This window comes from Pteronotus mesoamericanus, unplaced genomic scaffold (genome assembly GCF_021234165.1).
Source record: "Pteronotus mesoamericanus isolate MK-2021 breed Mesoamerican mustached bat unplaced genomic scaffold, CSHL_Meso_final contig_163, whole genome shotgun sequence".
Taxonomy (NCBI): Eukaryota; Metazoa; Chordata; class Mammalia; order Chiroptera; family Mormoopidae; genus Pteronotus; species Pteronotus mesoamericanus.
The window spans coordinates 6148454-6162910 of record NW_026555064.1 but is presented as its reverse complement, the minus strand read 5'-3'; the positions used below and the strand labels follow the sequence as shown (position 1 = coordinate 6162910).

The window sequence follows — 14457 nt, the reverse complement described above, 5'->3', positions numbered from 1 at the left end:
TTACACAGTTTGAAAATAATTCAATTTTTTAGAATTAGAAAATACGACTCTTTTCTTCTTACGTCAGTGTGTTTTCTAATTCTATCACCTTTCTTTTGCTTGTCAGATAACGGCTATTTTGAACATCCCTATGTAGTACATGTGTGGGAGGAAAAGGAAGGAAGCCCCGTCTGTGACTGGCGGGGGCGGGGGGAGTGCGACGCCAAACCGAGGGCGGGCGGCGTGGCAGCCGTGGGGGCCGGGGGTCTGGAGCAGCTGCTCCTTTTAGCCCCTCCAGGAGACTGCCTGAGGTGGGTCACAGGACAAAGGGATGCGACAGATGAAAACTCTGACGGGGAGCAGAAAACGACTGCTGAGACCCCAGAGCTCACACCTGAATCATCTCCAGCGGGTGGGGAGCCCTCTTTGGTGCTTCTGAGGCTGGCGATGAACCAGCCACACGGCCCCGGAGGCAGGCCGGCTGCAAGCAGGACTGTCTCGGTGTTTCATGCAGTGAGGACCCGCGGGCTTCTGGGAGGAGGAGGCCACCATTCCTGGGTGCCAGCCTCTGAGCTCCCCTCAGACGCTGAGACCATTAAACAAGAACAGGAGGGTCAATTTTAGGGAGTCATTTCTCGTTGGCAAGTAAAGGCAACTTCTATTTAATGAGTGGTGAATAGCTCTGATCTTTAAATAAACAAATAAATAACTTAAATTCCTTTTTTTTAAATAAATCTTATATTTTTTACAGAGGAGAAAGTTATTAATAAATTAATAATAAAGTTACCCACAAAATGTTGGTTTATCATATTTTTATCATAAAAATGTGTGCCAATACAAAGATAAATTTAAGCACTGTGTACTTTACATGATAAATTTAGTAAATTACAGTTAAAAACATAAGTATAAAGCAGTCACTTTGAAAAGATACTCAATAAATATTTACTAGAGTATCATTGTTATCATTATTCAGTGCTAATTATATCATAGCCTGTAGTAATGACAGTATCTTACATATGAAAACTGTTTATAGTTTAAAGTGTAAACATGCATTTCTTTTTTCATTTCATTTTCACAAAGTTGCAGGGAAGCTGCCACTGCCATTTTTATTTTACAAACAAATTCGAGACTCCAAGGAGTTAAGTGGCTGGTTGCATAGTGGTTTCGGTGGTAGATGAAAGTCTTCACTTACAAAAGTGACCGAAAGGAAAACTTGCCTTATGAATGTTACCCCGGAGTCTGCCCAGCCCTTGGTATGTCAGCTGGACTCTCGTTTGAATTAGAGTGCACCGCTGGCAAGAATGGAGTGAGTTTTAAGGGAGGAGGTGACATACCAAATAGAGAAAGGAACTAAATGGCCACAACTGCAAGGAACATCTCCCCCCACATTTCCTGTGAGCCAAACATTACAAATCAAATAAATCATTCTTCATTAGAAATGCCCTCATATATGATGGTTTTATCTATGTTAATACCTATCGATTTGAAAGAATAAATAAGATTTAATTACATTTACTCAGTGAGACTCTAAAATTATATCATTTTACAAATATGATCCATATACTTTATGAACAATCCATAACTATTAGAATTAGTGTAACTATTTTTTCTGGTATTTATTATAATTCCTCTAGGGGATGCTGTTGATGAGGCTAGAGATTTAGGGTAACCTTGTATACACGCTAACGCCAATGTCAGAAGCATTCTAAGCTATTGTAAACATGCTGACATGTACACAAATATACAGAGAACTTCTGTTTTGTATACAGAATAATAAAATAATAGTGCCTGTGATGAATCTTGTGCTATAAAAACAAATGACATCAATACGATGAGTTTTTGCTTTCATAATATAATTTTTGGGACGCTATGTTACCGCTAAATAACAAGAAACAAATAATTCACTGAAGGTTCTAAAGCTTGAGCAAAGGTGGCATTCCTAACACTTTTAAGTGGAGTAAGTATTAGAGAGGAAAAAAATTCATGCATAAAAATGAAGTGCTAACGGAGTCCCTTCCTTTTCCTTACAATAAGTTCATGGTTGCAGTAGTCGATTGTGGAAGCTGGCCCAACTTTACACAAGGCCTTAATAAATGTGATTTTTAGTAAGATACAAAGGTGGGCAAAAGTAGATTTACAGTTGTATGTGATACAGAGTTTACTCTTGCATTACTATTTATTAATAATTGTAGTGTTTCTTATTATTGCTATTAACCCACTTTTGCCCACCCCTGTATTTTCCTCTTTGAAACCTTAGGACTTCATAAGATGCATTTACCTTCTAAAATTCAGAATTTATGCTCCCTGGAACATTTACAGGTCTAAATTGATGATGGCCAAAGGGAGTTACTATTTTTCTCAGCCCCTGACATACGCAGGTAACAGTCTCCTCTTTAAATGTCAGGGTCTTTGTGACCCTCCTGCACAGGTTTATTAGAGGAGCTATCACCTATCTTTGCCAAATGCCTTTTCCTCATTTATATAGGTATTTCAGCCCTAAATAAATCTATTATTTGTTTTAGTTTAGCTCTATTCTGTCATTGAGTGGAGAACTTTTTTATCAGCAAGGAATGAATGCCCAAAGTGTTGTCTTCATATTCTTGCCAACATATTCTTCTATTACATGTATTAATAATTTATTGATGAATTAAAGTCTTTAAGATATATTAGAAAAATTTCAAAATCTCTTCTGCTTCAGATCCTCAAAACTTTTAATTAGAAATATTTACTTCTGACAGGTTTCCTTAAGCCAATTTTCTTTGAAAAAATCCTGTAAAAATATTTCAGCGGAGGAACAACATTATTGGAAGAGAGAAATTTTCTGTGAGAGGTAGAGGTTGAATCTAGAAATAAGATACTGAAAATCTGAAAACATTCTAAATTAGAAACTTAAATTACAAGTGAGAAAATAAAAACATCGTATGGAGTTGCTGAACATTAAAGCTAGATGGAATAAAAGGGAAATGCCAAATATAACCAGACGCTGTCTTCCACTGGCTCCAGTGTGACAAGCCTGATTTCTGAGCATCCTTGCCCCTCTTCACAGCCACACTGCGAAGAAACACCATCATCGCTTTCCAACAGGTGGGGACAGTGTTGATAATACTGCACAGGGTGGGAAAGTAGGATTAAAGAGGAGTTCAAAGAATTTTTCCTCTGTTAAATTTTTACTTTGGGATTCACTATCTAATCAATCAAGTAATCAATCCTATTTGTGAATTGATCATGTGATTTCTTTTTTTTTACAACCTATTCACTAAATAAGGAGCACTCTTCCCTGCTGTAGATTTATAAGAGACACCATGTAAACTAGAAGCAACACGGTCAGAAGGAGAGAGACTGCAGATGGAAAGATATACTGTAGTTTGCGGAGATAATCGATCACTTAGGTAACAGGAGCCGCTCACCAGGAAAAGTGAAAGGGAATTCAAATGCAAGTCTGCAGAATGGTCTTTTATCTCTGAAAGAAAGCAGGGAAAAGTGGTGGAAGTAAGATGCTAGAAAGAATGAAACAATATGGCCTTCAACCTGAAGTCAAAGCAAGATGTCAGGTTTTGTGGGAATCGGTTCCAGTCCAACAGCAGAAGCAGGCTGCTCTGGACTGTCAGCCTGAGCGGAAAGACCTCCATGCCCCGAATCAGGTACAGCTGCTGTGTCCATCCTCCATCCCAGCCCCACCCCAGCCCCAACTGCCAGTCCTTGGTGATTTCTTCTGACTTTGCTCTTGGCATCTTGGTGTCCAGACCTGACATCAAAAACTTCTTTGGCCCTGCAGCTCTGCCTCTGGGTCAGATCCAAATCTTACACTTCCTGCAAGTCCTCAGTCAGGATGAGCTGTGTTCCCAGAAGGCAAGAATATTCTGCCACAAGCAAGACCTAGGTTCGGAAGACAGCCCCTGACTCTTCCCAGCTTCAAAGACTGCTCTTGCACAGTGAGAGCGCAGTCAGCCCGAAGCCTGGAGTATGGCCTGCCTGGTTTCCCGAGGCCTCCACCCTGGCTGGGGAATTCAAGAATTAATTAGCTGACTCTAACCCAGGTACTTGCATGGGGGAGGGGGTGAAGTTCCTACTGAAAATACCTGCAGGGAGCTCTCTTATTCCAGCCCAAACCTGGGATAGGAGGCAGGAGGAGCTTTCATATTTTGATCTTTGCCCAGTTTCCCGGGCTTATTATATTCGATTGATCACCTATGCTTGGTTTTCGTCCCACCTCCATAGATACTCCTACTTAATCCCCTTCGTACCTCCTTCACCCAGTTTGGCCCCAGGACTTTTTCATTCAACACTGGCCACTTGCTCCACTCTACAGCTACAGGGTGCTTCACGTTACAAATTTACACATTATAAAACTTATACAGCATCTCAGATCTAGATTTCCTTCTGTGCTACAGACTCACACGTACCTCTGCCTATTTGATCTCTCCTTGGATATCTCAAATCTCCTCAAATTCAACATATTCAACTGAATGCTCTATTCCCACCCCCAACCCCTGCCCCATAGCCTGGTTTCCTTTGGCGACCTCTGCCTCAGCAAATGACGCCAGCATCCATCCAGCTCCACAGCCAGGACCCCAGGGCCCATCTGGACACTCTGTCCCCCTTGCCTCCCTTACTTAGTCTAGTACCACGCCCTTCAGAACTACTGCATCTACTTGGCATCACCTTCACTACTACTACTAACGTCCGGAGACTTAGGTCAGGGTGAAAAATAATAAAAGCTAATAATCACCAAAGGTTTATGACATACCAGGCAGATCCTCTTAAAACTCTATGTAAATTACCTTTTCTAATCACCCTATGTCTTAGTTTCCTAGCCCTGAAGTAACAAATTACATTCATCATCACACTAGCCTACACCACTAGCATTATGCTGCAAAATTACAGAGCAGACCAGCGCGTGGCATGACGCCTGTCGTGCAGGAGGCGCTCAATAAATAGCTGTGAGTGAATTAATGAGATCATGTCAGTAGCCTCATCAAAAGTCATCAAACATTCCACATTGATTAAAAATCACCTTCATGTTCCTCAACAAAGCTTTTAACATCCTCTAGCCCACCTAAGATTAAGAAAGAATCTTAGAATGAGACAACTTTTTGAAGCAGAGAGCCCCAACCTCCAGGCCATGGGCCGGCATTGGTCCAGGCCTGCTCAGAACCGGGCCGCATAGCAGGAGTGAGCTTGAATGTAATGCACTTGAATCATCCCCAAACCATCCCTCCTCCTCCCACCCCTTCCCCCGTCCGTGGAAAAGGTTTCCATGAAACCAGTCCCTGGTGCCAAAAAGGCTGGGGACTGCTGTAAAGAATGTTGAGGAGTCATACAAGAAGAGATTGATAAATTTGGCCACATACACATCTAAAAGTTCAGCATAGAAAAATTTCATAAACAAAGTTAAAAAAAAAAACAACGGCCTGCAAAAACACTCACAATACGTATTACCCATATGCCTAACTTCCTAAAGACACAAATAGCTCCTGAAGAAGCAGGAACCTTCATTTATTGTTTGTAGGAATGTAAACTGGTAAAGTTCCATTGAAGTCAAGTTTATAAGTAAAAATAAAAATTCATCTCCTCTTAGCATTTCTACCTCTAGGAATTTATTCTATAGATCATCTCTCATGTTGGCCCAAAACGGTTCTCTGCTACACCCTTTGCAATAAAAATGTATTGGAAATAACCTAAATGCCCACCAATAGGAAATGGTTACATCCTTGATGGTACAACTGGGACATCATGGGATATCAGGAGGCCCTTTTAAAATGAGGCATGCCTATGTGCATTAGTATGGAAGAGGTTAATTCATTTTGTAAACAACAAAAAGGACCTATATTCTATGTCTACATATGAATATTTTTGGAAGGATAACCCAGAAACTTGTAACTGTATTTGCCTTTGAGAAAACAATTGTGGCACTGATACAGGGGTAGAAGGAAGATTGATCTTTCACTGTGAACTCTTGTGTTGTTTGTATTTATTTTGACAGGAGCTTGCATCGCCCATGTGAGAGAGCGAGCGAGAGAGCCACTTTTCACCTAATTTTCCAACTTGATCTCCTACTGTACTTATCTTTCACCAGACAAGCCACTGCTTCCCAAACACACTGAGTATGTTCAGGCTGACAGTGTCTGAGTGTGTGAGGGACCGATGCTCCATCATCTCGCTGCTCACACTTTCTGCCTGTGGGGATGCGGCTCCTTCGAAACTCCGCTGTGCGACCTTCCTGGCCTTCATTGTTGGGACCAACCGCTCTTACCTCCGTCTGCGCTCAGAGAGCTCCTGGCCCTCGAATTCCAGGTCTGTTTGCAAGTTGCCACCCTCATTCAATTAGCCCTTAATGCGAAGTGCGTACCTTGCTGGCCTCTGCATTCCCCAGAGTCCCTGGGGTTTGGCATTAAGGACGTGTGTCACTAACAGGAAACATTAGGCAGAGGAGCCATTGAGGAAAACTCCTTTTCTATAATGATCCAATTTCAAGGGTGATAGGGAAAAATCTAGGCCAAATAGAGAAATCCTACTTAGCATGAATATCTGAAATAACAAATAAGTGATCCTCAAAGCTGAAAATAAGGCAAATTCTGGATATCAAATAGAATTATTGCAAGAGATGTATGTGAAATGAAATAGGAAGCTATGTTTAAAATATATTAGAGGTTCAGAGAAAAATGAAAGAAAAATAGTTTTATTTATCATACAGAAAAGATAGCTCCTGACATTTTATTTACTTATTTGTTTGTTTATTTATTTATTTTAGCCAGACACACCAGGCTTGGACATGTAACACGCAACACTGAGTCTGGTCGTGGGGCAGGCTGCCTCTCAGGGCCTCCCTCGGCCCTGCGCACGGAAGGTCCATGGCCATCCAATTCGCTCTATTGCTTATGGCCACCACCTTTTCTAAGCAAATTTTCCTAAATCATATATGTTTATAGACTTCTTTTACTACTTATTCTTTGTAGCCCTTTAACCCATTTCCTCTTGTCCTTGGTGATGTGGGAGGCCAGAGGGTCACATAACTCTATAAATTTAACTTTCATATACCCTAAAGTACTCCATGGACACTGACTATGTACTACCTTCTATAAACAAGAAAACCAGTTTTGTGTGCCTCTGGAATATTACTGTTGTGCATCAGGTCCATTTCTGTTGGCCTTATACAATGAAATAAAATACAATGAAATAAAAATTTAAAGTGGCAACAATGAAAAGTTTACTTCAACTTACTGTTAATGCTGTTCCGTACTCTCCAGCAGCCAGGTAGGCTAAGCCCAGATAATAGGAAGCTTCTCCTTCCATCTTTTTGTCATTTCCTAATGTCAAAATGTAGAAAAGTTACTGTGGCTTTAAAGAAATTGATTTACTACAACAAACAGAATATTTGCTTCTTAAGACAGTAGAAAGTTATTATAACAAAGTATACACATTTATCAACAATCCCTGAAATCTAACTATATACTGTTAAAAAAAAAAGTCGGATGTTAACACAATTTACTTGGATCACAGATGTTAAAGGGCATTAGCAATATAATTATGAGGCATCATTCTCTACATACCAAGACCAGTATTATCGATTTGCAATTTATACATAATTTCTATACTGGTCCACCACATAAAGACCTATAGTCATCAGTATAGCTGCTACTACAGACCAAGTAAGTGGTTAAGAGAACCAACATTAAATGGTGCATGGACACACATACACAAAACTGACATTCAGCCGAGCCTCTAACAGGGCAGCTAATTAGCAAATTAAGGAATTATTGTTTAATTAGGTTTAATTTAATAGCTACTGGTTATAACTTAGATGAGAATGACTGAGAGTCTGACTTGTTGGTACACTACAAAACTGCACACATGCTTTGAAATCCAAACACATTTTCCTTTGCTAATGACTGGTAATGCTCTTCATCATCTTTTCACAAGGAATTTCACCTTTCTAATCTCTATGTAATGTGTTTTATCCAGGCATTACCAAATTCTTCTTTCCAAAAGCAGAATGTGAAACATGTAACACGTGGTCCAATAAGACATACATCATACTGTCTCATAAACATACAATTTATTCACATTCACTGTACTAAATATAACATATAAATCTAATATACTTACACAAATCATTAACAATTCTTATACATAAAAAGAATAGTATCTGTTTTCTGCTTTTGGGGTCTTTGGCTTTCAGTGTTACCTAACACCTAGGTAATGCAAATGCTGACAGATGCACCCTCATTTTTGATCTTTAGAAAAAAAGTCTCAGTACATTTCTGAACTCGGCATTCCACCCTTGATGGATTTCAGCCAGAGCCAGCAATTCTCTATGCTGCGTTCACTCTCACCGCTCAGTGAATTACTCCTTGTGAAGCATGGCTCACGAGGAAACGGGGTGGCAAATGCCAGTGACAGCATCCTTTTTTCTTCTCTAGCAATTACACCAATTGCAGAGAATTATACCCTTAAGATTTCACTTGAGCAGAGTTGATAGTACCCGTGATCCAGTCTAGGGAATTTTAACTCTTAAAATTCCTCTGGGCGCTAACTTTTTCTCTGATAAAGGTCGATGAGTGCTGGGGTAGCGGTGAGATTAGGGAAGAGAAAGATGAGGCAAAAGGAAGAGGCTGAGCAGGGAAGTTGCCCTTGAACGATGAAGTCTGTTGTGTATGGTGCCTGCTGTGTTAAACAGCGCCGCTGTGCGAAAGCCCCCACGACGGTGTGCGCTGAGGGGCTGTCGTCGTTTGCATCTAATCCTGTGTAAAGGGTATCCCAGCAAAGAGGAGAAAGAAAATCTACCCTTGCTGACAGGAAGATTCTGAAGCAGCTAATTTAATTAGTTGGATCGCATCAAATATTAGTTTGAAAATAGAATTTAAGCATAAGAATTTTTCCGGCTCACTAGTTGAAACAAAGTTAAGATAACGTGAATGCAATAAAGTAATGGAGAAAAATGTCAGCACTATTAAAGATGAGAGACTCATATGGAATAAAAAGGTAAACTACTATTAATATATTGTGTAGTTTGAGTGGGTTGAGTTAATACTGGCTTTAGTATCTAAATCAACAATTATTTATCTTATAGAAAATACCATGTTTTTATTTTCGAGACTCTAGGAAGCATCCTTTTTTGTGAACTACCTTACAATTTAGCAAATGTGAAGCTAAAGTAAAAATATCTTTTCCTAATTGATACATTACATTGAAACTGCACATAACTTTTCAGGTAACTAATGTCAGCTGCTGAAATTGATCTAAGAGCCAACTATTTATATTAGTGCTTCCTCCTTGGGGAAGGTACTAGGTCACCATTCATTCAAAAGCAGTTCATGCAATGAGATACATCTTTCAATGGGGGTGATTTCCTAAGGGTATTCTAACTAATGTTATTAAAAGGCATAATAGAGAGAATAAGATGTTTACTTTAACGCTTTAATTTTAATTTTAATTTTAAAATTAAAATCAAAATCAGTCTTGCTCACTCTAAGCCATCTGTTAGTCCAATAGAGCAAATATATACATAATTGCAGGCTAAGAGCATAACTTCTATCTTTTTTCCTTCATGAAAAGGCTACTTTAATAATAAAATACCATGTGGTAGTAAAATATCCTTGCATTTCACAAAGTAAAAACTTAATGAGTACAGGCTTTGCTTTTTTTTATATTTTCTGTATATGCAAATGGTATAGAATATCAAGGATCAGCTTTCACAAAAGTGTTTTTTTACTGCTGTAAATGTGCATGCAAACCCCCTGGGGATCTTGCTAACCTGCGATTCAGATGCAGTAGGTTCTGGATGGGGCCTGAGATGCTGCTTTTCTTACAAGCTCCCTGGTGATGCTGATGCTGCCAGTCCACAGGCCACAATTTGGTAGGCAAGAGTCTAAAATATATTAGAGTTCTATTTCCTGTTACCCCTAACTAAATATTTACCATATCTTCCCTATTACCTGACAACAGGGAATTTACAAACGATGAAACGTCTCTCAGATTGTAAGAATAGTAAGACCTTATGCACGTGCGCGCGCACACACACACACACACACACACACACACCCCCACACCCCCCCTCCCTTAACTTTCGCAAATGACCTTACTTTCTCATTATGGGTTCATTGTTTTATAACATCACTCCCAGAAGGTTGTAATTTTGGAGATAAAGCTTTCAAGAAACTAATGGATTTCTTGTTGTCAGCACTGAGGCACCTCTGTTTTACAGTGAAATTTCGAAGTATATTGATGGCATTTGTCTTTGCATTTCGTAGGAAATAATCACCCAAACACTGACGATTTTTATGTCACTCCTGGGAGAAGCAGCGTCTGCCCATTAAAGGAAGCAATGTGAGAGTGTTCTTTTCCACTTACCTTCTTTGGCTATTTCAGAGGCTTTTATTAGAATTCTGATGGCCTGTTTGTAATCTTTATTTTCCAGCATTTTGTCTGAGAGTAATCTGTAAGTCCTCAGGAGACTCTCGCAGGCCAACAAGTTGAGGAGGCAGCCTGTCTCATCCTTCCATACCCGCCCTTGCGTCAATTGATGGAATACTTCATAATGCTCGGCAGCTTCCAGGAGCTGACCTGTAGAATAAAAGCCATTCATAAACATAAACCACAGGCCAGACTATGTTTTCAAAAATTTGGTGTGCATCTTATGTTTCACTATTAAGGGGTGAGGAGGGGACATGAAATAGAGGCAAGGATTTCTAAGGCCGAGGAAGACTGAAGCTGGAAAAGGAGCTATCTCCATTCAGACCTCAGATTTGAGCGTTGATTTTGGATGGACACCTGCTAGAGGGATGTGCTTTGGAGAAACTGACCAGGATTACGGGTGTTGAGAGAGAGTGTGAATGTCCAGCAATAATTATTAATGACAATCATATGAGCTAACATTCAATTAACATTATATATGCAAGGCACTGTTCTTTGTGCTTTATAAGCACTTCTCATTTAACAGTCCCTTGGAATAGATTTATGATTCTGTTTTACTGAGGAGAAAGAGAGGGTAAGAATTTTGCCCAAGGTTGCATGCCCAGCGGGTGAGCCGCCCGGGCAGCCTGTTCCCAGAGCCCACGCTCTCCGCCGCTGTCCTGCAGTGCTGCCCAGGACACAGCATGCTCCATCCTCAAGAAGAATCTGGGCACCTCCAGATGCGTCTGTTGTTACAAGTTCAAATTCAGATATCACGGGTCTTTAAACTACTTCTCAAAGTTTGACTGAACTTTCTAGGCAGGCATTTGTATACTTAATTCTGAATAATTAAAATGTAACTTAACTGCCTTCCTGGGTTATATTTGATAATATAGTCCAAATAGATCTTCTTAAAGCCAAAACTTTAAATTAGCTTTGAGTCATTTCATCCCATGAAATATAAGCAAGCCCATTTCTGGAAGAGTAGTTTGCAGCTCCATGCTGTGGGCTGTACTTTCCTTGTGAATTGCCTTGTGAAGTGCTCACAGTGGCTTGTACTTGGTATTGGAGTTTCCTCACAGGAATCAGCCGCGACAGCACCGGCACTAGGCGCTCGGGCAGCGGTGGCTCGGGTAAGTGCGGGCCCGGGACAGACAGTCAGAGCTCCTGTCTCAGCTTCATTTCTCCTTTTCTGCTGTTTAGCCTCAGGCTAATTACTACCCTCCCTGCGTCCGAGTTGCAGAATTCTTCTGCAAAATGGGATTATGGTGTAACTACTCAAAGTGCTACTATGAGAAATTAATACCTGATGCCAAGGGGTGCTCGACAAACATGGCACCTGTTAATCAGTTGACACAGTGATAACAGTTTAAACAAATCCAGTAGGTCCATTGAAATACAGGCACTAACTTGTTTTTTTTTTAAATAAGTACAACTTACTCTTCCTGCAAAAAATGCAGTTGAGTCCTTATAACAATATTATCAAGATGGATTAAATTAATCATATTTAGGTCATACGAGGCTCCATGTATTTCCTCAAATAGGATTCACCGGGTGTCGTAGGTTGGATATTACAGGATAGTGCAGCCACTGCCCAAACTACTGCATCGAATGTCCCCCTATTGTTGCACTGAATTTGTTATCAACATTACCAATATTAAAGTATTAACGCATGCACACATAAAAAATAGTATTCACACAGAGACACAAAAGAGATGGATAGTGAGCAAATAATCTGTACGAAAATTCAGTTGAACTGTGGCCTGTTGGGGTCCATGCTGTGCCATGCAGAAGGAGGCCATATCAGCAGAGATACATACATGATAGAAGACTACAGAGCCATACACGTGATATTCCATAAGACTATTTCATTACATGGACTGGTGTTTATGATAGGCAAAAATACTGAAAAACATCAGAAAACATTTACAAAACATTATCAGTATTATTTGGGTGATGAATTCTTTTTTCCTGCTTTTAGTTTCTCTCTCTCATCATTGGCATTTTCTAACATTTCTATCACCATCATATGTTCATGTGTAATAAGAAATATACAATAGAAGCTATTTTAAAAATAATGCCAATCCTTTTCCATCCTTGATACAAAAACTCCAGGTTTGAAGTTCGCTGCTCTAATCTATCTTTACATGGAACTGACCATTTTTCTTTACCTCCCATGAAAGCCAGGCACAACTTGTCATCTCGCTCACCAGAAACACCTTTCTCCAAATACCCATGACCCTCATTTTTTAAAAAACTCGAATGAAGCACTGACATATATGTGTGTTATGTTTCCTCTGTTAACTATATTTCTGCCTGTAAAGTATAGCTCTGCATCCCTGAAAAAGATGGATACAGGGGTTCTTTGTTCCTATCCAGCATCCATCTATTCATAAAGTACAGACACCTATTTCTCTTTGGCCATGTGAATAGGAAGGGATGGGTACAGGGAACTGTGAGTAAACCAGATTGTTCCAGAAAGAACTGGGCATGCAAGGAAACTAGGAAGGCCCTAACGACATCAACGGTCACACACACAGTAACCAGGGGAAAAGAAGGTCCAAGGTTGGGTCGTAAAATAGCAGAATCTCTAAGAATTCCAGGAGGCGAGGCAGAGGATGAAGCACGGGATAACCCCACTAATTACAGTGGCGTGTGAATGAGGCATAATGAAGTCAATTAAATATGAGAGTTGACAGTCATGTTCAAGGCTCGATGTACTTGGGAGCCAAAAAGGGAGGTGGGGGAGGCGAGGGGAAGGTAGAAAGTGGGGAAAGGAGAGGTGGAGGAAATGGGGAGAGGGGCAAAGGTAGGGAAGAGTGAAGGAAAGGTGGGGACTGTGTCCTTGTATTCCATATAAGCACACTTCTCTGTGTCACTGGTGCCATTAGGTGTCCTGGACAGGCTGTCCAATCAGGAGTGAAGTAAGGAAGGGACCTCTTACACTGGTATCGGTTGGTTACTATGGAAGTCAGCCTTGGAATGATTGAGAATAGTTGTTTTCAGTTGAGCTGGCTTTTTGCTAGAGCTTTGGGGCTAGTGTGCTTAGCTCTTGATTAATGGCCAAGGTTCTGCTCTCAGAAGAGTCTGCTTAGGTCTCCCACAAGGAAGGACCATGGTCCAAGATGCGTAGGTAAAAGAGAACAGGGAACTATTCTTTCCTGAAGGCCCACTAGGTGCTAGTCAAAAGGGAAGGCTTCTCCACACCCGCCCCCACCCCATACATTCTCTTATTTAACCTTCAAAGAACTGGTGAAGTAAATATTGCTTTTTCACTAAAGAGAAAGCTTTAGGCTCACAAAGGTTAAATGACTCAAATACATAAAAAGTGATGTTTAGGATTTAAACCCAGGATCACGGAAAACACATACAGCTTCTTTCTGCCACATCAAGTACTAGTCAACAAACCAACAGTCAGCAATCTCAGGTAAAGTAAGTTACACTCTCTGGACAGAAATCTCTCAAGTTAAAAGTAACGCTTAAATCACGTGACTGCTAGTCTCTTCCGTTCTGCAATGGGTCGACCCTACTCCATTGATCACGGATAACCTCTGACATACAAGCACAGGTATTAGTCCCTGACGTGCTTCTGATGGGTCTTCTGAAGGAGTCAGACATACGATTGGCCATGTGGCCTGTATGTACACTCCCTGCTTCCCTGAGCCACGCAGTGACACCTGCGGGGCACCTGAAAATCCTCGGATGCCCCAGACTTAGTCCCCTGTGGCCATACCGAGCTAGTCACGGTTTCGCTTCCCCTCCCTTTGTCACTTTGCTGCAGCTGAGATCCCTGGGGATGCTGGTCAGCACCATTTTACACCAAGGTGCCCACACAGAGGAAGTGGAGTTTTCTAGTCCTTCTCAGATGTTGGGATTCATTTCTAAAATCATTTGGAGCAAATAGGTCCATAAATAAGCCAGCAGGGATTTGATCCAAATGGCCATAAGCATACAAACGACTTAACTAAAACTGCTAAAGGCTGGTTAGAATTTGAAAGTACATATTATAAAATAATATAATATTCAATTTAAAATATTAAAATATATGTCTATACTATAAAGGGAGCATAGTAATTTAAATATGCA

The 14457-nt window shown here is 40.5% G+C and overlaps 1 protein-coding gene across 1 annotated transcript in view; it reads right to left on the bottom strand.

The window, feature by feature from the left end:
• TTC29 (tetratricopeptide repeat domain 29) overlaps positions 1-14457 on the bottom strand; it is a 116963-nt gene that overhangs the window by 55759 nt on the left and 46747 nt on the right. Inside the window, exons 5-6 of the mRNA XM_054595697.1 lie at positions 10330-10542; positions 7201-7286 (exon numbers count right to left, since the gene is read on the bottom strand). Of these exons, the coding sequence (XP_054451672.1) occupies positions 7201-7286; positions 10330-10542 (299 nt within the window). The remainder of the gene's footprint in view (positions 1-7200; positions 7287-10329; positions 10543-14457) is intronic.